This window comes from Rissa tridactyla, chromosome 2, assembly GCF_028500815.1.
Source record: "Rissa tridactyla isolate bRisTri1 chromosome 2, bRisTri1.patW.cur.20221130, whole genome shotgun sequence".
Taxonomy (NCBI): domain Eukaryota; kingdom Metazoa; phylum Chordata; class Aves; order Charadriiformes; family Laridae; genus Rissa; species Rissa tridactyla.
Window position 1 is genome coordinate 44717255 of NC_071467.1, and position 15963 is coordinate 44733217.

The 15963-nt window shown below is 45.4% G+C and overlaps 1 protein-coding gene across 1 annotated transcript; it reads right to left on the bottom strand.

Annotated features, from left to right (window-relative positions):
- Positions 1-4237: 4237 nt before the first annotated feature.
- On the bottom strand, positions 4238-8339 carry LOC128904773 (outer dense fiber protein 3-like). The gene is made up of 6 exons (XM_054189469.1): positions 8108-8339; positions 7683-7883; positions 7353-7454; positions 6877-6998; positions 6283-6423; positions 4238-4324 (listed from the first exon to the last, which is right to left on the bottom strand). The coding sequence occupies exons 1-6, from the start codon at positions 8337-8339 to the stop codon at positions 4238-4240; spliced, it is 885 nt and encodes a 294-aa protein (XP_054045444.1).
- Positions 8340-15963: the final 7624 nt, after the last annotated feature.

Genomic DNA, 15963 nt, shown 5'->3' on the forward strand with positions numbered 1-15963 from the left:
GTTAAACTGCCTTTGTCTCAACTCACGAGTGTTGCCGTTTTTCTTCCAATTCTTCTCTGTATTGGGGAAGCCCGAGAGAGCGGCATGTGATTTTTGTTGCCATCTGAGGCCAAACCACGACAATATTTTAGGGCTTGTGGGTCAAGAATGTTAGAATAGGGCACTATTCTGCAAATTCCTGACGCTTAGTTTTATACCTATGAAATTGTTAGGACCTACCATCAAAGAGATTACTGTTGGTGAGATGCCTTCAGATCTTTGGGTGAGACACTAAATATTTTCATTATTCTCCTTTTGATATCCAGCATAATAAAAGTCACGTAGGTACCATGTAGTAATTATGATTTTTTTCCCCCCCGCTGAACACAATGTAGCAGTATTCATAAAAGAAATCCACAGGGAAACAGTTTAGTTGCTATCAGCAGTTCCTTGATCAAAAATATCTGCTGCTCATTATGCAGAGATAAATTAAGAAAGCAAGCAGAGTCACTAGAAACCATTTGGAACCAACATTAACCACAAGGAATCTTAAGTTTCCTCTGAATTTTATCCAGCTGTGCTCAGTTTCAAGGCAGAGAAAAAGAGCAAAATAATAATACGCTACTCAGAAACCAATTCACAACATTGTCTGCTCTAATTTACAACAGAGATGAGAGAAATACTCATTTAAAGTCTAACTAGCAAGCTTTTGGGCTACACAGTCTGGAGTTAGAATAGAATATTTTGGTTGGAAGAGACCTACAGCCATCCTCTAGTCCAACAGCCTGACCAATTGAGGGCCGAACAAAAGTTAAAGCATGTTATGAAAGCATTGTCCAAATGCCTCTTAAACAGTAACAGATGTGGGGCATTGACCACCTCCCTAGGAAGCCTGTTGCAGTTTCACCAGCCTCTCAGTAAAGAAATGCTTCCTAATGTCCAGTCTAAACCTCCCCTGGCGCAGCTTTGAACCATTCCCTCGTGTCCTATCACTGGATCCCAGGGAGAAGAGATCAGAACTTCCCTCTCCACTTCCCCCTCCTCAGGAAGCTGTAGAGTGTAATGAGGTCGCCACTTAGCCTTCTTTTCTCCAAACTGGACAAACTCAAGGTCCTTAGCCTCTCCTATTGGTCCATACTTTCCAGCCCTTTCATCAGCTTTGTTGCCCTCCTCATTCAAGGACTTTCACACCCACCTTAAATTGTGGAGCCCAAAACTGCACACAGTACTCAAGGTGAGGCTGCACCAACGCTAAATACAGTGGGATAATCACCTCTTTTGCCCAGTTGGTTATATTGTGCTTGATGCACCCCAGGATGCGGTTTGCCTTCTTGGCTGCCAGGGCACACACTGACTCGTATTGAGCTGGCTGTTGACCATCACTCCCAGATCCCTTTCTGCAGGGTTGCTCTCCAGCCACTCCTCTCCCAATTTATACTAGTGACCAGCGTTACTCCATCTTAGGTGCAGAATCCAGCATTTGCAAGTTGTATGTAATTTGAAAATACTATTTTAGAGGTGCGCATTTTGCCATTATTCATAGGAAATCATGAATTCGAACAAGTACAAGATACAGCAAACTGTCTTCTCCACACTGTGAATCACGTGTCCCTAGGTTCATGCTGAGGGATAAAGACTGGCCAACACAAATGCATGAGCCACTGATGGGTACTACCTGCCAGCACGGCGCCTCAGCAACCTGCTCCACTCCTCTTACCAAAGCTCCGTGCTTATGCAGCATGCTCCATGACCAATACTCTTTTCAGGATCGATTCAGGTCTTTTACACGTTGCCTACTGCACTGAGGTCTGGTTTATTTTGTTAGTCACTGTTGCTAGTAATAAACAAAATGCATAATATTAGCTCTGGGTGAGTGCTCTTCTGATGGGGAAAAAATTGCACTGGATTGTTATAGAAATCTGAAATAAAGTTGCTGTATAATTTAGGATTTCTGAAGGAAGGGCAAATATCTCCCTCATTTACATACAATCTTTTTCACATCTCTGTAAGCTTTACTATGCTTAGTTCTGTAAAGTCACATTTCCAGTAGTGATTATTCCTGGTTTTATATCTAAGAGTTGGTACCCTCCCTGTTCTGCCTGTTTTCTGTCCATGTTAAAAACTGTGTCTTGGGATGCTGTTGATTTTAAACAGGGGAATGCTTTCTGAGTAAGAGAAGGCAATGCTGTTTTCTTCTTTGGTTCCTGTGAGCCAACCTATTAGCTGCTGACAGTCTTTATTGAATCAGCATGTGGCTTAAATCCAGAAATGAATTATAATGTAAGATCAGAGTTAAGGTCTCAGGGAAAAAACAATGTTAGTGCATTGACAGCTGTGATCAAAGCTGTTTCTAGTTCTCTCAGAGGTAGAAATCCCCAGGTGGCAATCAAAGGTTTCATGAGTAGGAATTACAGACAGAATTCGTAATGGGCTCCAGCCAAAGTAAAAAAGTCAAAAGCTACTACAAGCAGAATACTCCCTTGGTTAAGAAACAAGGCTCTTCAGGCTAATTTATAACATCTCCTCCCCCCAAAAATCTAACCTCACACCAAAAGCCCGGAAAAATATAATAGTACAAATAGAACCTATCAAAACATAGCATATTTAACATTTTCCATGCAGGATATTGGCTTGTGAATATATATATATGTATGGTCATGTACTCATTTCCTTCATTACAGGAGTATGCAATTGGTGAGGATATTAAGCACACTAATTCTTATTTGTTTAATGGCCAAACCAAATGTATTACAGGGCCAGTGTTGGTTTAGACAGGGGTAATTCTCTAGGTCCGACAAAACAGGTTGAATAAACTTTCTGGCAAAAATAGATAATTCCTTCTGCTGTGTAGTAGAAACATGATTCTTAATGCCTAGAATTTGTCGCAATATCTGGTGAATCACTGCAGCTGAGGGTGACCCAATCTGACAGCTGTGATTACATTTATTACATTTATGCATAATTCCCTGCTATGATACAAACGAAGGCTGAGACTGAGATTTCTTTTATTTATGTGTGAATTTTGGTAAATTAATATGGTTAATATGGTAAATTTTCCTTGGCCAGACACAGAGTATTTACTCCTGTGGAGGAGCACACACAATTCCTACTGGGATATGTCTAGGGGTATAATGACAACACTTTGCAGGTCAAAACACTAGGACCCCTCAGGGATAGTGTTCTTGGACAGTTGTAAAACACTTGACGTGCTGGCAGGTATCTTTGATCTGCTATGACTGGGCTGGAAGATATCCAGCAGATGGATTAAGCTGATGGATGATATTCTTCCCATTTCAGTCTCTCCTCACAGTGATGCTCCTTCTCCGAGGTAAAGTGCAGGGGCTGAGCAGAAAAGCTGTGTGTACAGGCTCAGTGCACATGAAGCTGCATAGGGGTAGGAAAGGAGGACAAGACTGGCGCTGTTTTAACTTCTTCATGGCCACCGTATTCTGTTGAAATCCTACATTGAAAAGTACGGCACACCACCCTGTGTGTGTTTTCCAGGACATGCAAAAAAAGTTGGATGGCAGCCACAGACGGGGAGTGTTTTTGGATTTCTCCCCAAGAAGTCAAATGCCCTGTTTTTTATGGGTTTCTGGTATGGATAAGAATCGGGAGCAGGCACAGGAGGGTTTCTGCCCTGGGCCTGGCTGGGGTGCAGGTCATTTGTTTCATCGCAGCCGTCAAGGTGCTGTCTTTAGTGTCATGAGCACAGCCATGTTGAGCTGTGGCTGAGCAGTGCTGGCACGCCACCAAGGTCCTCTCCGTTTCTCCCTCTGCCGGCCCAGCGCCGGCCGGTGGTGGGCAGGATGTTGGGAGGGGGCACAGCCGGGACAGCTTCCCCAAGCTGACCGAAGGGCTGCCATGGTGCATACCATGGAGCCTCCTGCTCAGCAAGAAGGCCCGTATGGGGGGGAGCCTTTGTAAAGCAGCTGTTGCCCGAAGATGGCTGGCTATCAGTCTTGGTGCTGTGCTAAAAATGGCTGAACGAATAGATGGGAAAAAAGAGGGTGCCAAAATCCAATGCTGCCTTTTGTGAGAAAGTGCTGAATATGAGGTGAGAGCGGGAGAGGCGGGGAGTGCAGGGCTCCTTGAGATTGAGGCCGTATATAGAGAATAACTTTTATTTTTCTTGATTAACAATTAACACTCAAGTAAACAGAAGCATGCAGTGAAGACAGCAAATTTTTTGGGTTTTAGAGATGAAGCAGCGGGATGCAGAAAGCGCAGTTTCTGAAGGGAGCGTGCGTGGAGCTGGTCAGATAGGTGGGATTAGAGGTGTTGGGTAGAGGGAATGACGGAGTCTGAAGGCGGGAGCAGGTGCCTGGGGCTTGATCAGCGTCACCTGGAAGGGGCAGAGTAAGAAAAAAGCCACAAAAGGGGCGCGTGGTGCCTTGTTCTGCAGAAGACTTGTCCTCAGTGAAATACATGCCTCGAGTGTTTTTAGAAGGCCACTCCACTGCCACAAAGATGTTGTGATTGAGGCAAAAGGGAGTGAGATGCCCGGGCCACCTGGCAGGGCAAGGGGATGGCTGGGGCTGAGCTGGTGCTGGAAGTTGCTGCAGGTGCAGAGCCCTTCTGGCTACAGGTGGGCTTTGCTGGATGCCCCTGCCCTGCCAGCTGATCCCCAGGGCATGAGAAAGGTGTGCTCTTGGGTCTGCTTGTCCCTTCTGCAGCGGGGTTTGCTCCTGAAGAGCTTGTGGTTTGTGAGCCCTGTGAGCACAGAATCATAGAATCATAGCATCATAGAATCATTCAGGTTGGAAAAGACCCTTGGGATCATCGAGTCCAACCATCAAGCCCACTCTACAAAGTTCTCACACCATATCCCCCAACACCACATCTAAATGACTCTTAAACACATTCAGGGATGGAGACTCCACCACCCCCCTGGGCAGCCCGTTACAGTTTCTGACCACTCTTTCTGTCAGAATTTTTTCCTAATGTCCAGCCTAAACCTACCCTGCTGCAGCTTGAAGCCATTCCCTCTTGTTCTATCGCTAATTACCTGTGAGAAGAGATCAGCACCAACCTCTCTACAATGGCCTTTCAAGTAGTTGTAGAGAGCGATGAGGTCTCCCCTCAGCCTCCTCTTCCTCAAACTAAACAGTCCCAGCTCCTTCAATCGCTCCTCATAAGCTTTATTCTCCAGGCCCTTCACCAGCTTCGTTGCCCTCCTCTGCACTCGCTCCAGCACCTCGATATCTCTCTTGTATTGAGGTGCCCAAAACTGGACACAACACTCAAGGTGTGGCCTCACCAGTGGGGAGGGGGACAGTACAGGGGGACAATCACCCCCCTCCTTCTGCTGGTCACACTATTTCTAATACAAGCCAGGATGCCATTGGCTTTCTTGGCCACCTGGGCACACTGCTGGCTCATGTTCAGCCACTTGTCAATTAGAACCCCCAGGTCCTTTTCTGCTAGGCAGCTCTCCAGCCACACTTCCCCAAGCCTGTAGTGATGCATGGGGTTGTTGTGGCCCAAGTGCAGGACCTGGCGCTTGGCCTTGTTGAAGCTCCTACCGTTAACGTTGGCCCATCGATCCAATCTATCCAAGTCTCTCTGTAGAGCCTCCCTATCCTCATGCAGATCAACACTCCTGCTTAACTTGGTGTCATCTGCAAACTTAGTGATGATATGCTCTGTGTCCTTATCAAGATCATCAATAAAGACATTAAGCAGAAATGGTCCCACCACTGAGTCCTGAGGACCACTACTTGTGACTGGCCGCCAGCTGGATTTAACTTCATTGGCCACCACTCTTTGGGACTGCCCATCCAGGCAGTGCTTGATCCAGCAGATCGTATGCTCATCCAGGCCATGAGCCGCCAGTTTTTCCATGAGAATTCTATGAGGAACAGTGTCAAATGCTTTTCAAAAGTCTAGGTAGACAATATCCACAGCCTTTCCCTCGTCCAATAATCGGGTCATCTTGTCATAGAAGGAGACCAGGTTTGTCAGGCAGGACCTGCCTTTCATAAACCCGTGCTGACTAGGCCTGGTCCCCTGGTTGTCCATTCTATGGCTTGTAACGGCACTCAAGATGATCTGCTCCATGACCTTCCCTGGTACTGAGGTCAGACTGACAACTGACTGGCAGAGGCAGTGGCAAGGCAAAGATGTGTTCTTTGGGCTCTCTCTCTGCCTGTCTGTGGGCCAAGGCAAGGGAGCAGGCCTGCTGTCCTGCGGCTGATCAGTGGTAAGGTTGCCTGGAGTTCTGGGAAGCCCCATGGGAAGGCGGAGCTGCTTAAGGGCTGGTTGTGGCAAAGCAGAGGAGGAGAGGCGGGCAGGCTGCCTTACCTTTGCCAGGCAGTAGTCTGCCAGCCCTGGCTTCACCATTGGGTCGCCTCCTGGTCTAGCTCGGGTACCCATGGTGTAGGTGGGAGACCTGGTTTTGTAGAGGTCCAGCTCCACCTTGGGGAATGCGGCAGGCCCTGGCATCTGTAAGAGAGGCAGGCAGGATGCTGGGTGCAAAAGGCAAGTCTTTGGGCCTGATCCCTGGTGCGTGCCCAGGCAGGCTGCACCAGTTGGGCCAGCTGGCCAGAGAAGCGGTGTGACAGGCAGGGAGCGATGGGAAGAAGAGCACCTCCCGCTCCCCTGCAGAGGGGCACATTTCCCCGAGGAGGAGGAGGGAGATGCTCGCTAATGCTGGAGAGCTTTGCCCCACCAAGGCAGTTAGTGTGGGACAGTGAGGGACAGCAGGTGTGGGCAGAGCCTCCCCTCTCCTGCCATTAACAGCTGAGAGCAGGGGGACCCGTGGCTTCTTGGGTTTTGCTGCTGGTGCCGTGCAGGGTGTGTTAGGAGAGGCTGCAGCAGGCAGCCCTTCTCTTCTGCGCTGAGGAGAGGAACTGAGCTTCATCTGCGTGCGGGAGAGAGCCGAGGAGTGTAGCTCACGTTGGAGAGGTCTTCAGCAAAGCCATTGTGCTTACTCTTCCCTGACGTGGAGTAGCAGGGGTTGGCGTGGGTGTAGGCTGTGTTGGGCCCCAGCAGCCTGGGCAGGATGTAGGTGCACAGACCTGGAAGGGGAATGGGCAGAGAGCGTGTGAGTGCTGGGGGGAGAGGCGCAGTGCCAGGGTGGGAGAGAAGCAGCCTGCCAAGGCTGCTGCCAGGAGCAGGAAGGATGTGCTTCCCCTCCTCCCATTGCCTCCATCATCTGCCGCAGGCGGTGTGTGCTGGCAGCTCCAAGCCTGAGCTGCCGGTTCTTGGGTGGGTTGGGTAAAGTGGGTGCTCTGGGCCATGAACCAGATTGTCGAGAGACGATTGCGTCCCGCCATGTGGGCTTTCCCCGAGGGCTGTTGCAAAGCTGCCCAGCAGATGTTTGCTGGAGGAGACACGGCCGCAAGTGCACGTATTTCCCCGAGTTGCCTCACCTGGCATCTGGTCGTCTTTGACGGCCTTGTGCCGGAAGGCCATGGACTGAACCAGCAGGCATTTGTAGAGGTGTTTGTCGGCCTTGCCGGTGCAGTAGTCGCCTGGGTCAGAGGAGAAGCGTAGAAAAGCAGTGAAGGTGGGGGCTCTTCCTGCATCCACAGAGGCAAGGTCAGGAAGAGGGGCTCAGCCTTGTTTGCTTTGCGTCTGGGAGCCTCTGAAGGCTGTTCAGAGGGTTGGAGCTGAGAGCTTTGTAGGCGGTGGGATAGCAGAGGGCCAAAGCAAGGTGTGCTTGTCCTGCCTGGGCGAAGGGCTGGAGAAATGGTACTCACTTGGTGCAGGGGTGACCTCGGTTTTGATCTTGGGAAGTCCGCACATGTGCTGTGCAGGAGCCATGTACTTCCCGTTCCTGGTGACGGAGGGCTGGATGTAGTACCAAGGACCTGGTGAGCAGCTGTCTGGGAGGGGACATTTGGCCCCTTGAAATGTGTAGGCAGGGGCTCTGGCTTTGGTGGGATTGTGAGCCAGGTAACCTGGGAAGAAAAGGCTGTGAAAGGACACCACCCTGCACCGGCCTATTTCAAGCTGGTTTCCAGGTGGAGTAAGTTGGAGTTGCTGGCCTCCAGCGCTTGTCCTTGTTGCAGCTGAGAGCATGGTGGCTTGGAGCGAAGGGGAAGGGAGCTGTGGGAGCTTGTCCCCGGGAGGTTGTGCCTCCACCTGGGGGGACATTCCATCCCGCTGGTGATGGTGCTTTTACCTGTTGTCCCAGGGATGGAGTACTTGGGTCCCGGACTGGTGAAATGGGCTGTGATGAGGCCACGTGGGCGGTGAGGTCTCCAAGTGCCCACCCAGGCTCCATCCATGTCGGCGATGGCTCCAAAGCCTACGGCAAGAGCAGGAGAGTTGCTGAGGGGCTTCCCCAGTGGAGGCGTGGTGTGGAGCCTCCCCGGGAGGAGCAGCAGCGCTTCACCTTTCTCAGCCTTGGCCATGGGACTGGGTGCAGATGAGCTTGTCATCTGCTGCAGCTCTGGGTTGCAGAGCATGGCAAGGGCGAGGGCAGGCAGGGATGGGGCAAGAGAGCTTGTGGTGTCAGGGCCCAGGTGTCCTTGGGGAGAGGTCCTGGCTTGTCATGGAGACGCACTGTGACATCTCACAGGCTACGGGTGCCCGTCATATGTGCTGTTGCATTGCATGGCTGATCAGGGCTGGGCACGTCCAGCTTCCAGGGCTGGACCTTCATGAGGTCTGCATGGCCAAAATGTGCAAGGAGGGAAACGGTGATGGGATTTTTGCATTCTCTCTGGGCACCGCATGTTCTTGTGCTGTTGGGGTCACGTAACAGTAGGAACGTATGTTTGAACACCTGCAATTTCTATTGCATGTCTCCTTGTCCAGTTGTCCCTTAAGGTGTTGTCACGGATGGAAATATTTGACACAGTTATGATTTAGCAGAGGTTCAAAATTTATTAATGATTTGAGTTACATCAAGAGGTTGAAATTTAGCAGCTCTTAGTCATTAGCCGATTTAAATGTTTACAAAGCGATTTAACAAAATTAATGGACATTGATTGAGTTACAGATTCGGATATGGAAAATTCACACTAACTGACTATAAAGTATCCCAAATCAATGCATATAGATATAAGCAAAAGCACAAATCTCAGTCACGTAACAACAGGAATGTACATTTGAACAGCTGGAATGTCTATTGTGTGTCTCATTGTCCAATGGAGACTTGCAGATATCTGGATTCAGGTAACACTATTTGTCTTCAGAAAGACTTGCTGTGATCTTTCATCAGGACACCAGCATCCTGAACTTTCAAGTGCTAATCTGTGCATAAAAAGGATTTTGCAGATTGCCTTTCTTCTTAAGACTCTCTGCTTGCAACCATTTTTGTAAAACGTGCAAGTCCTCATGGGCTGGGCTGCCCTCTGCATCTTTCACATGCATCCCCTTCAGCGGGTTGGACCATTCGTCCTCTGTGATCAGAAGGTTGTGGGTAAAGCTAATCATCCAGGCTGTTTGCTACCACATATGTCCTTTATATTGTTCGCACTCACATGAACTAGGCTGTACTCTGCCCGTGGTGACAACTGCTCAGCCCTTGCCATCATCTGTGTTCAACCACAAAAATTTTTCAATGTGTACAATGTTCTTGGCAGGATTGGCTCCTGCATCCATGCCACTCTGCTGCCTGGTGTATGTTTTGTAAAGCAGCAAATTCTGCTTTATTTGCTCCTATCACTGAACTTGATCTTGTCGTGGAGCGATGACGAGTGGTACTGACCACCTGAGGCACGTAGATCTACGTCAGTCCCACTGCTTATTGTGTTCCTGTGATGTTCAACGTGATTGAGGATTAGCTCACTTGGGATGGTTCTTCTTTTAGGGGTATGTAGTGGCAGTTACAAATTGTTCTGCTTCTGCTCTTTGGCACCTCTGGGGAGGCCTGGGGGTGGACCCAATGGCACAGGCTGCACAGGTAAAAGCATGTGGCGTAGGTGTGAGGTGGGGAGATGAGTAATGGGGAACACCTTTGCTGGCTCACCTTCCCGTAGAGCAGTCTGTACTCAAGATTACACATCAGTTTGTTCCAGAAAAAGAAAATTTTCTCAATTTTCTCAATCCTTGCTGGATTTGTGAGTTCATGTGGACTCAGTATATCTAGTAGGAGAGTGTGAAGCTGAAGAGGTTGGTGGGGAAGCATTAAACAAGATGAACAGGGAGCCATTTCCTTGGGTGTTTAGAAGGGACACTGTCCCTTCTAGTACTTTCCTCTCAGTCCCATCTGCAAAGGATCAGCCGAGAGCTCTGGGGTGAGGTGCAATTGGGCTGTCTGCCCAGTTTTCCTTTTGGAATCATGGGGCATCCAACTTGCTTCCAGGTTTTTTGCTGTAGTCAGTGCTGACACTGAAATATCCCTTCTCCTCCACAGGACTCTGTGTGTGCCTCCTGGGGATGCTCAGGCAACCACAAGTGTGGTCCAAAGCAAGTTGGCTGTTCAGCTCATGCTCAGCAAGTTTTGTATCCATTGTTATCAGAACTAATGCATTTATCTGGAAAAATAGTCAACACTTGGAAAAATTTGCTTTGGTTGAGGATGTGATTCCCTCAGGTCATTCAGAGTTAAATTGCTGACCCTTGTGTATGTTTGTGTCTGCATGTGTTGTAGGTGAGTCTATATATATAACAACACTATTGTTTAGACTTTGTCAAAACAGAGAACATCTTGTCCTTACAGTAAGAAGCAGAAAAAAAGACCTTTATTTATAAAAACAGATGACAGAAATAATTTTAAAACATCGTTTGAATTAGAACTTAGATGTTACCTCTAAAGAAATAAGATCTAAAATAGACCGGAAGGTGACAGGTTGTAGTACGCAGCACACAGACTTTATGAGAACAGCTGCCAGCATCCCGATTTTCTCCATTTTTTGTATTTGTTGTTTTCCCAGAGGTTTTGGATATGAGAAATTGGAAGTCATCGAGAAGTGTTGTCAGCAGCTGGGTCAAATATTTTGTAAATTTAAGCCTCTGTCCAAACAAGTTTCTGAAACAGAAAGTAAGAGCAGTGAATGTAGCATCCCAAAATACACAACTGCAGCGAAAAGCCAGACTTACCTATCGTACTTGAACTACATACTGATGTTATACCTCTAGCAGAACTTGCATGAGGACAAAGGGTTAGTCTCTCACCCGCAGGTGCTCACCAGGTCAGTACATGTAGTCAGTTAATGGGCGAACACTAACAAAGAGCAAGCATGTCACATATGCCAGAGTCTTTCTTGCTATTACCTAGAAGTTCTCTTTCATCTTGGCTCTGTTCCTAAAAACACATCTGCATGAAGCAGGTGCTTCTTCCATGGAGGGAGCTAGCATCTCCATACATTTTAGCCACTAAGAAAAATCATTGTATTTGTTGTAGAGACTATCTTACGTTTAACGATCTCTCAAAGCACTTTGGAGCTTTGTGCTGGTATGCAGCTGAACCTGAGGCCAAGGGATGCTTAAGTTAAACTATTTGTGTGCTCTTTGTTCAGAATCGGGTACAAGGCTGCACAGTTATAAACATTTATGATAGTAATAAAAGGAGTGAATTACCAGCAGAATGACAAGGGCCTTTATGTGCTCAGGAGAAAGCTCATCAATACATTCCTTTAATGCAGTCAAAGCAGCTCTAGTGAAATCATCAACTTTATACTGAGAAATTGGTCCAGCGTACAGCTGTTCAGCAAAGCCTTCCAGAAGTGTCTGAAGAAAGCTATGGGCAACCTCATGAGTAGAGCTAGCTCCCGGAGTATGAAAGACAAAGTGGAGTGTAATGAACAAACCTTTCACTTGCTCAGATTCAGTTGTTTCTACCCTTTACCCCACTCCATCCCAATAATGACATACAAATCACACTAAGGTTTTGCTGAGCATGTTCTCAGCTTTGTGGGGATTTTTTTAAAGCTTTCAGAGAAATGGGTTGCCACTTCAGGAGCTGCTCTGTTGTATAAGTCCCTCAGTGGAATCCCACCATTCGTGGATAAGCTTCTGCCTGCCTGGTCCTCAGCCTCGCCTCTCCTCTCTTTTCTTCCTCTTTTCTTCCTCTCTTCTTCCTCTCTTCTTCCTCTCTTCTTCCTCTCTTCTTCCTCTCCTCTCCTCTCCTCTCCTCTCCTCTCCTCTCCTCTCCTCTCCTCTCCTCTCCTCTCCTCTCCTCTCCAGTGGTAATGGACTTACTGAAGAACTTGCAAAAGCTATTTAAAAATGGTAATGTCTAAAGACAAATGTTAAATAAACTAGACACTGATGGGATTGAAGAGGCTAGCAGTACGTTGCTGTTCTTCTACAGATTCATTTGTCAAGTCAAAGCAAGTCAAGGTTTAGATGGAAAATTGATTTATTTATCACAATCTGATCATAAACCATAGTGTCATAGCAAGATACCATCCATCAGCTCTTATGGGATAACTGTAAATGCAAAATTCTGTAATGCACGCATGACAAATTAGGTAGCATTACTTTGACATAAGCTAAGAGCAGAAAAACAGGCAGTTATCATGGTACAACTAATCTGAGGAAACTTGTGAAGCAGAATTGAAGTGTTCATGCATCTTTACCCACAGTGCCTCCTTTTTCTGTCTGTAGTAATACTTCAAACTTCCAGAGTAACTGTATTAAAATCTGTGAATTTCTAAATGCTGTACTTCTGGGACTCCTAACTACCTGAGAGCGACAGAAAGCAGGTTGGCCTTATTATCTTGACACATTCTTTCAGATAGACAATCTAGAATGCATCATATCAGGCTTTGATGAAAAACATCACAAAAAATAACTGTAAAGTTTATAACTGTTCAGTCAAGTAGTTTTGATGTTGACAGACCTGAAGAATTTAGCCTTCAATCTCAAGGCCAGCTTCATCACTGTGAAATAACACAAGACATAATTAAACATAACTTTTAGGAAAAAGCTTTTTTCTTATCTGGCATTTTTAAGAAAATATTTATCATATGAGTGAAATTGTTGCATAGAAAAAAGAGTTCTTAAAGCCAGATGGTAGCTCTCAGGAAAATAAATCAGCATATGAAGAGTTCAGTTAAGCCTCTCCCTAAATAAGACTGTGCTGTAGAAGGAAAGTGGCTCTGCCAAGAGCTGCCATTCATCTGAACACTAAGCACATTCAACATTTTTAACATTTATTCGGTGGGATTTGATGTTTACTTTATTTTCTTTTCAATCTGGAATCTCAAGGAAGCATGAAGTTAGAATTAGCCCATCATCCAGGAAGATCAATTTTTGCATGCCTGTAAAAAGCTGCTTTCGGAAGTACATAGGTATCCAACATAAAGACCTCTACAGGTCTCCAAACTATAAGGAGACACACTGTAACTAGCAGCTCTGCAGTGGTGGAGAGAAAAAAACCAAACATTCCCTGCATCTCTTTCCAGAGTGCAGGATTTACTCACAATTTAAGTTGCTCAAATGGGCAGTAAAATTACGGCCATTATTTCAGCTAATTTCTCCCATCGACTTGGAATGAAACAATCTTCCTCTTACCTGGAAGAAAAACAAAGTGAATTTATGCTTATTCCTTTGTGGTGTTGCCTACACAGACCCTGGAGGAAGCACCAGCAGTAGCAATAGCAGTCCTGCACCTGGTCTGGGACAATCCTCAATCTGAGTACAAACTAGGTGATGAATGGAATGAGAGCATCTGTGCAGAGAAAGAGTAGGGAGTATTGGTGGATGAAAAATTGGATGTGAGCCGTAAACGTGGACTTGCAACCCAGAAAGCCACCTGTATCATGGGCTCTTTTGAGTACCGCATCCAGCTCCGGAGGCCCCTACATAAGAAGGGTATGGCCTGCTAGAGCAGGTCTAGAGGAGGGCCACAAAAAAGATCAGAGGGCTGGAACACCTCTCCTATGAAGAAAGGCTAAGAGAGTTGAGGTTGTTCAGCTCAGAGAAGAAAAGGCTTTGGGGTGACTTCTCAATATGTAAAGGGGGCTTATAAGACAATCAGAGAGAGACTGAGAGACTTTATTTTTTTTTTTTTTACCAAGGCCTGTAGTGACAGTGCAAGGGGCAATGGTTTTAAACTGAAACAGGGTAGGTTTAGATTGAACATAAGGAAGAAATCTTTTATGCTGAGAGTGGTGAGACACCGGAACAGGTTGCCCAGGGGAGTTGTGGATGCCCTATCCCTGGAAATGTTCAAGGCCAGGCTGGATGGGGTTTTGAGCAAAATGATCTAGTGGAAGGTGTCCCAGCTTGTGGCAGGGCGGTTGGACTAGATTATATTTAAATGTCCCTTCCAACACAAACCATGTGACTCTATGAACATCCCTATTAAAACTTTGCACCCTGTGGCTAATGGTCTAGGCTCAAATTTACTAGAATTTACAGGCAGCTTGACATTAAAGTTGCAGCTTTTTTAAAGAATTTTTTTTAGGTCTGACCTATTTCAAACGAGGCTTTACTAAGGAATTATCTGTGATCTTGATCAGTGGGAAATGTCAAGTCTTAGAATTTAGTCTCTGTACACCACACTCATGTGTGGACATATGTATTATCAACAAATTATTATGGAGGGAATGCATCAATGTTTAAAATGTAAGAGTAGCTGTTAATTGAATCAAATGAACCATTTTTTAATATTAATTGCAGCCTTTATTCTTTCATGTGTGCGTAGATGTTTTGTGACTAAGACTTCATATGGTTGGTCGACCTAATTAAAGAGTAAACCAGTTACAGACTGGGAATATACCAAGAAAATTTAGGGCAGAGCCGTTGCCTCATTAAGAGCTCACCACAGTTAAATTCCTTCCAGTTAGCTGTCTGCATGAGTGTTTGGGTTTTCTGGCTAAAAAAAAATAAATATCGGAATTCTGATTTTAGCTTTACAGTTTTTAATCCCTGTTTTGGTTTAACTTATTGACCCAAACTTTACAGATAAGCATTTAAAAAGATGGATTTTTTATTTTTATTATTATAGGTATCTGTAAAATTAAGGATTTTTGAAGTTCTTTTTATTATCATTCTTTGTTTTTCAGTACATACCATTTTAATTTTAGCAATTTCTGCTGGATATCTTAAAGCAGTTCAGTTTTATTCACTGTGTTAGCTGGTAGTCACTAGTGATTTTCAGTTACTTTTTTTATGGAGCATATATAGAGATGTTCTAACTGGTTATTACTTGAAATTGATCTTAACGTCTGTGTGTGAACTTTGCGCATTCAGTAAGCCCTTGATCCCTCAAAGACAATCATGCCCCTACTTGCATGCACAGTGAATAATTTCATTAATGCTGTTGGATCTGTTCTGATTGTGGAGCTTATGATTCTGAAAATACTTTTCAGGTTGTTTTTTTTCCTAAAAACACTTTTCAGGAGCCGCTTAGTTGAGATTTTGCTAGTAAAACTGTGCTAACAGTGCACTGCAGGCAAATGCATGTTAAATTGTGCTTTTCAATAAAAGAATATCAATGTGAAGACTAAAATTTGATTTTATTTTGTGCTTTAACTTCACTTCATATACACAGATACACGTATACAATGTATACATAAGTGATCTATACATATGGGCCAAAGACTAGATTATATGAATAATGATTTAATTTTCTCTCTGGTACATATATATTTCAGAAGTGGCTTTGCTCTTTGACAGTAAACTAGCATGAGTGCTCCATAGCCTCCAAGATTCTTAATTTTGCCTTGCACTCAGTTTTTTCTTCATTATGATTGTATCGCAAAACTGATTCCTGTGGAAAGCAGAATCTTTAGAGAGGATAACTGTGCAGGCATTGTGCTGCACAAAAACACGAACATCAGATAAACCCTTGCCTGTTTAGTCATTTCCTATAAAAAAATGAGAAAATACCCAAAGATATTAAAAAATAATTTGGTTTAGTATGAGTGAAGGGAATACATTCTTTTTAGCTAAATACATAATTTTTGCAACCCAACATCAGTATAACTCACTGTATGTTTCCATGGCATTCTTCATCCAAAAATACTCACTTTTTTCATTCTATAAGTCAACCGAAAGATATTTAGCTGTAGTTAGCAGCACCCTGGTGTAAGTGATTGAAACCTTACTGCATTTTTATGAGGTAGAGAGAAAAAAAAA

Excerpts from the sequence above, each read along its gene's own strand:
- LOC128904773 (XM_054189469.1), bottom strand. The coding sequence starts at position 8,339 with ATGGCCAAGGCTGAGAAAGGTGAAGCGCTGCTGCTCCTCCCGGGGAGG. Across the intron at positions 6,999-7,352 it reads CAAAGACGACCAGATGCCAG|GTCTGTGCACCTACATCCTG; the intron begins GTGAGGCAACTC and ends TTCCCCTTCCAG. Across the intron at positions 6,424-6,876 it reads TTGCTGAAGACCTCTCCAAC|ATGCCAGGGCCTGCCGCATT; the intron begins GTGAGCTACACT and ends CCTCTCTTACAG.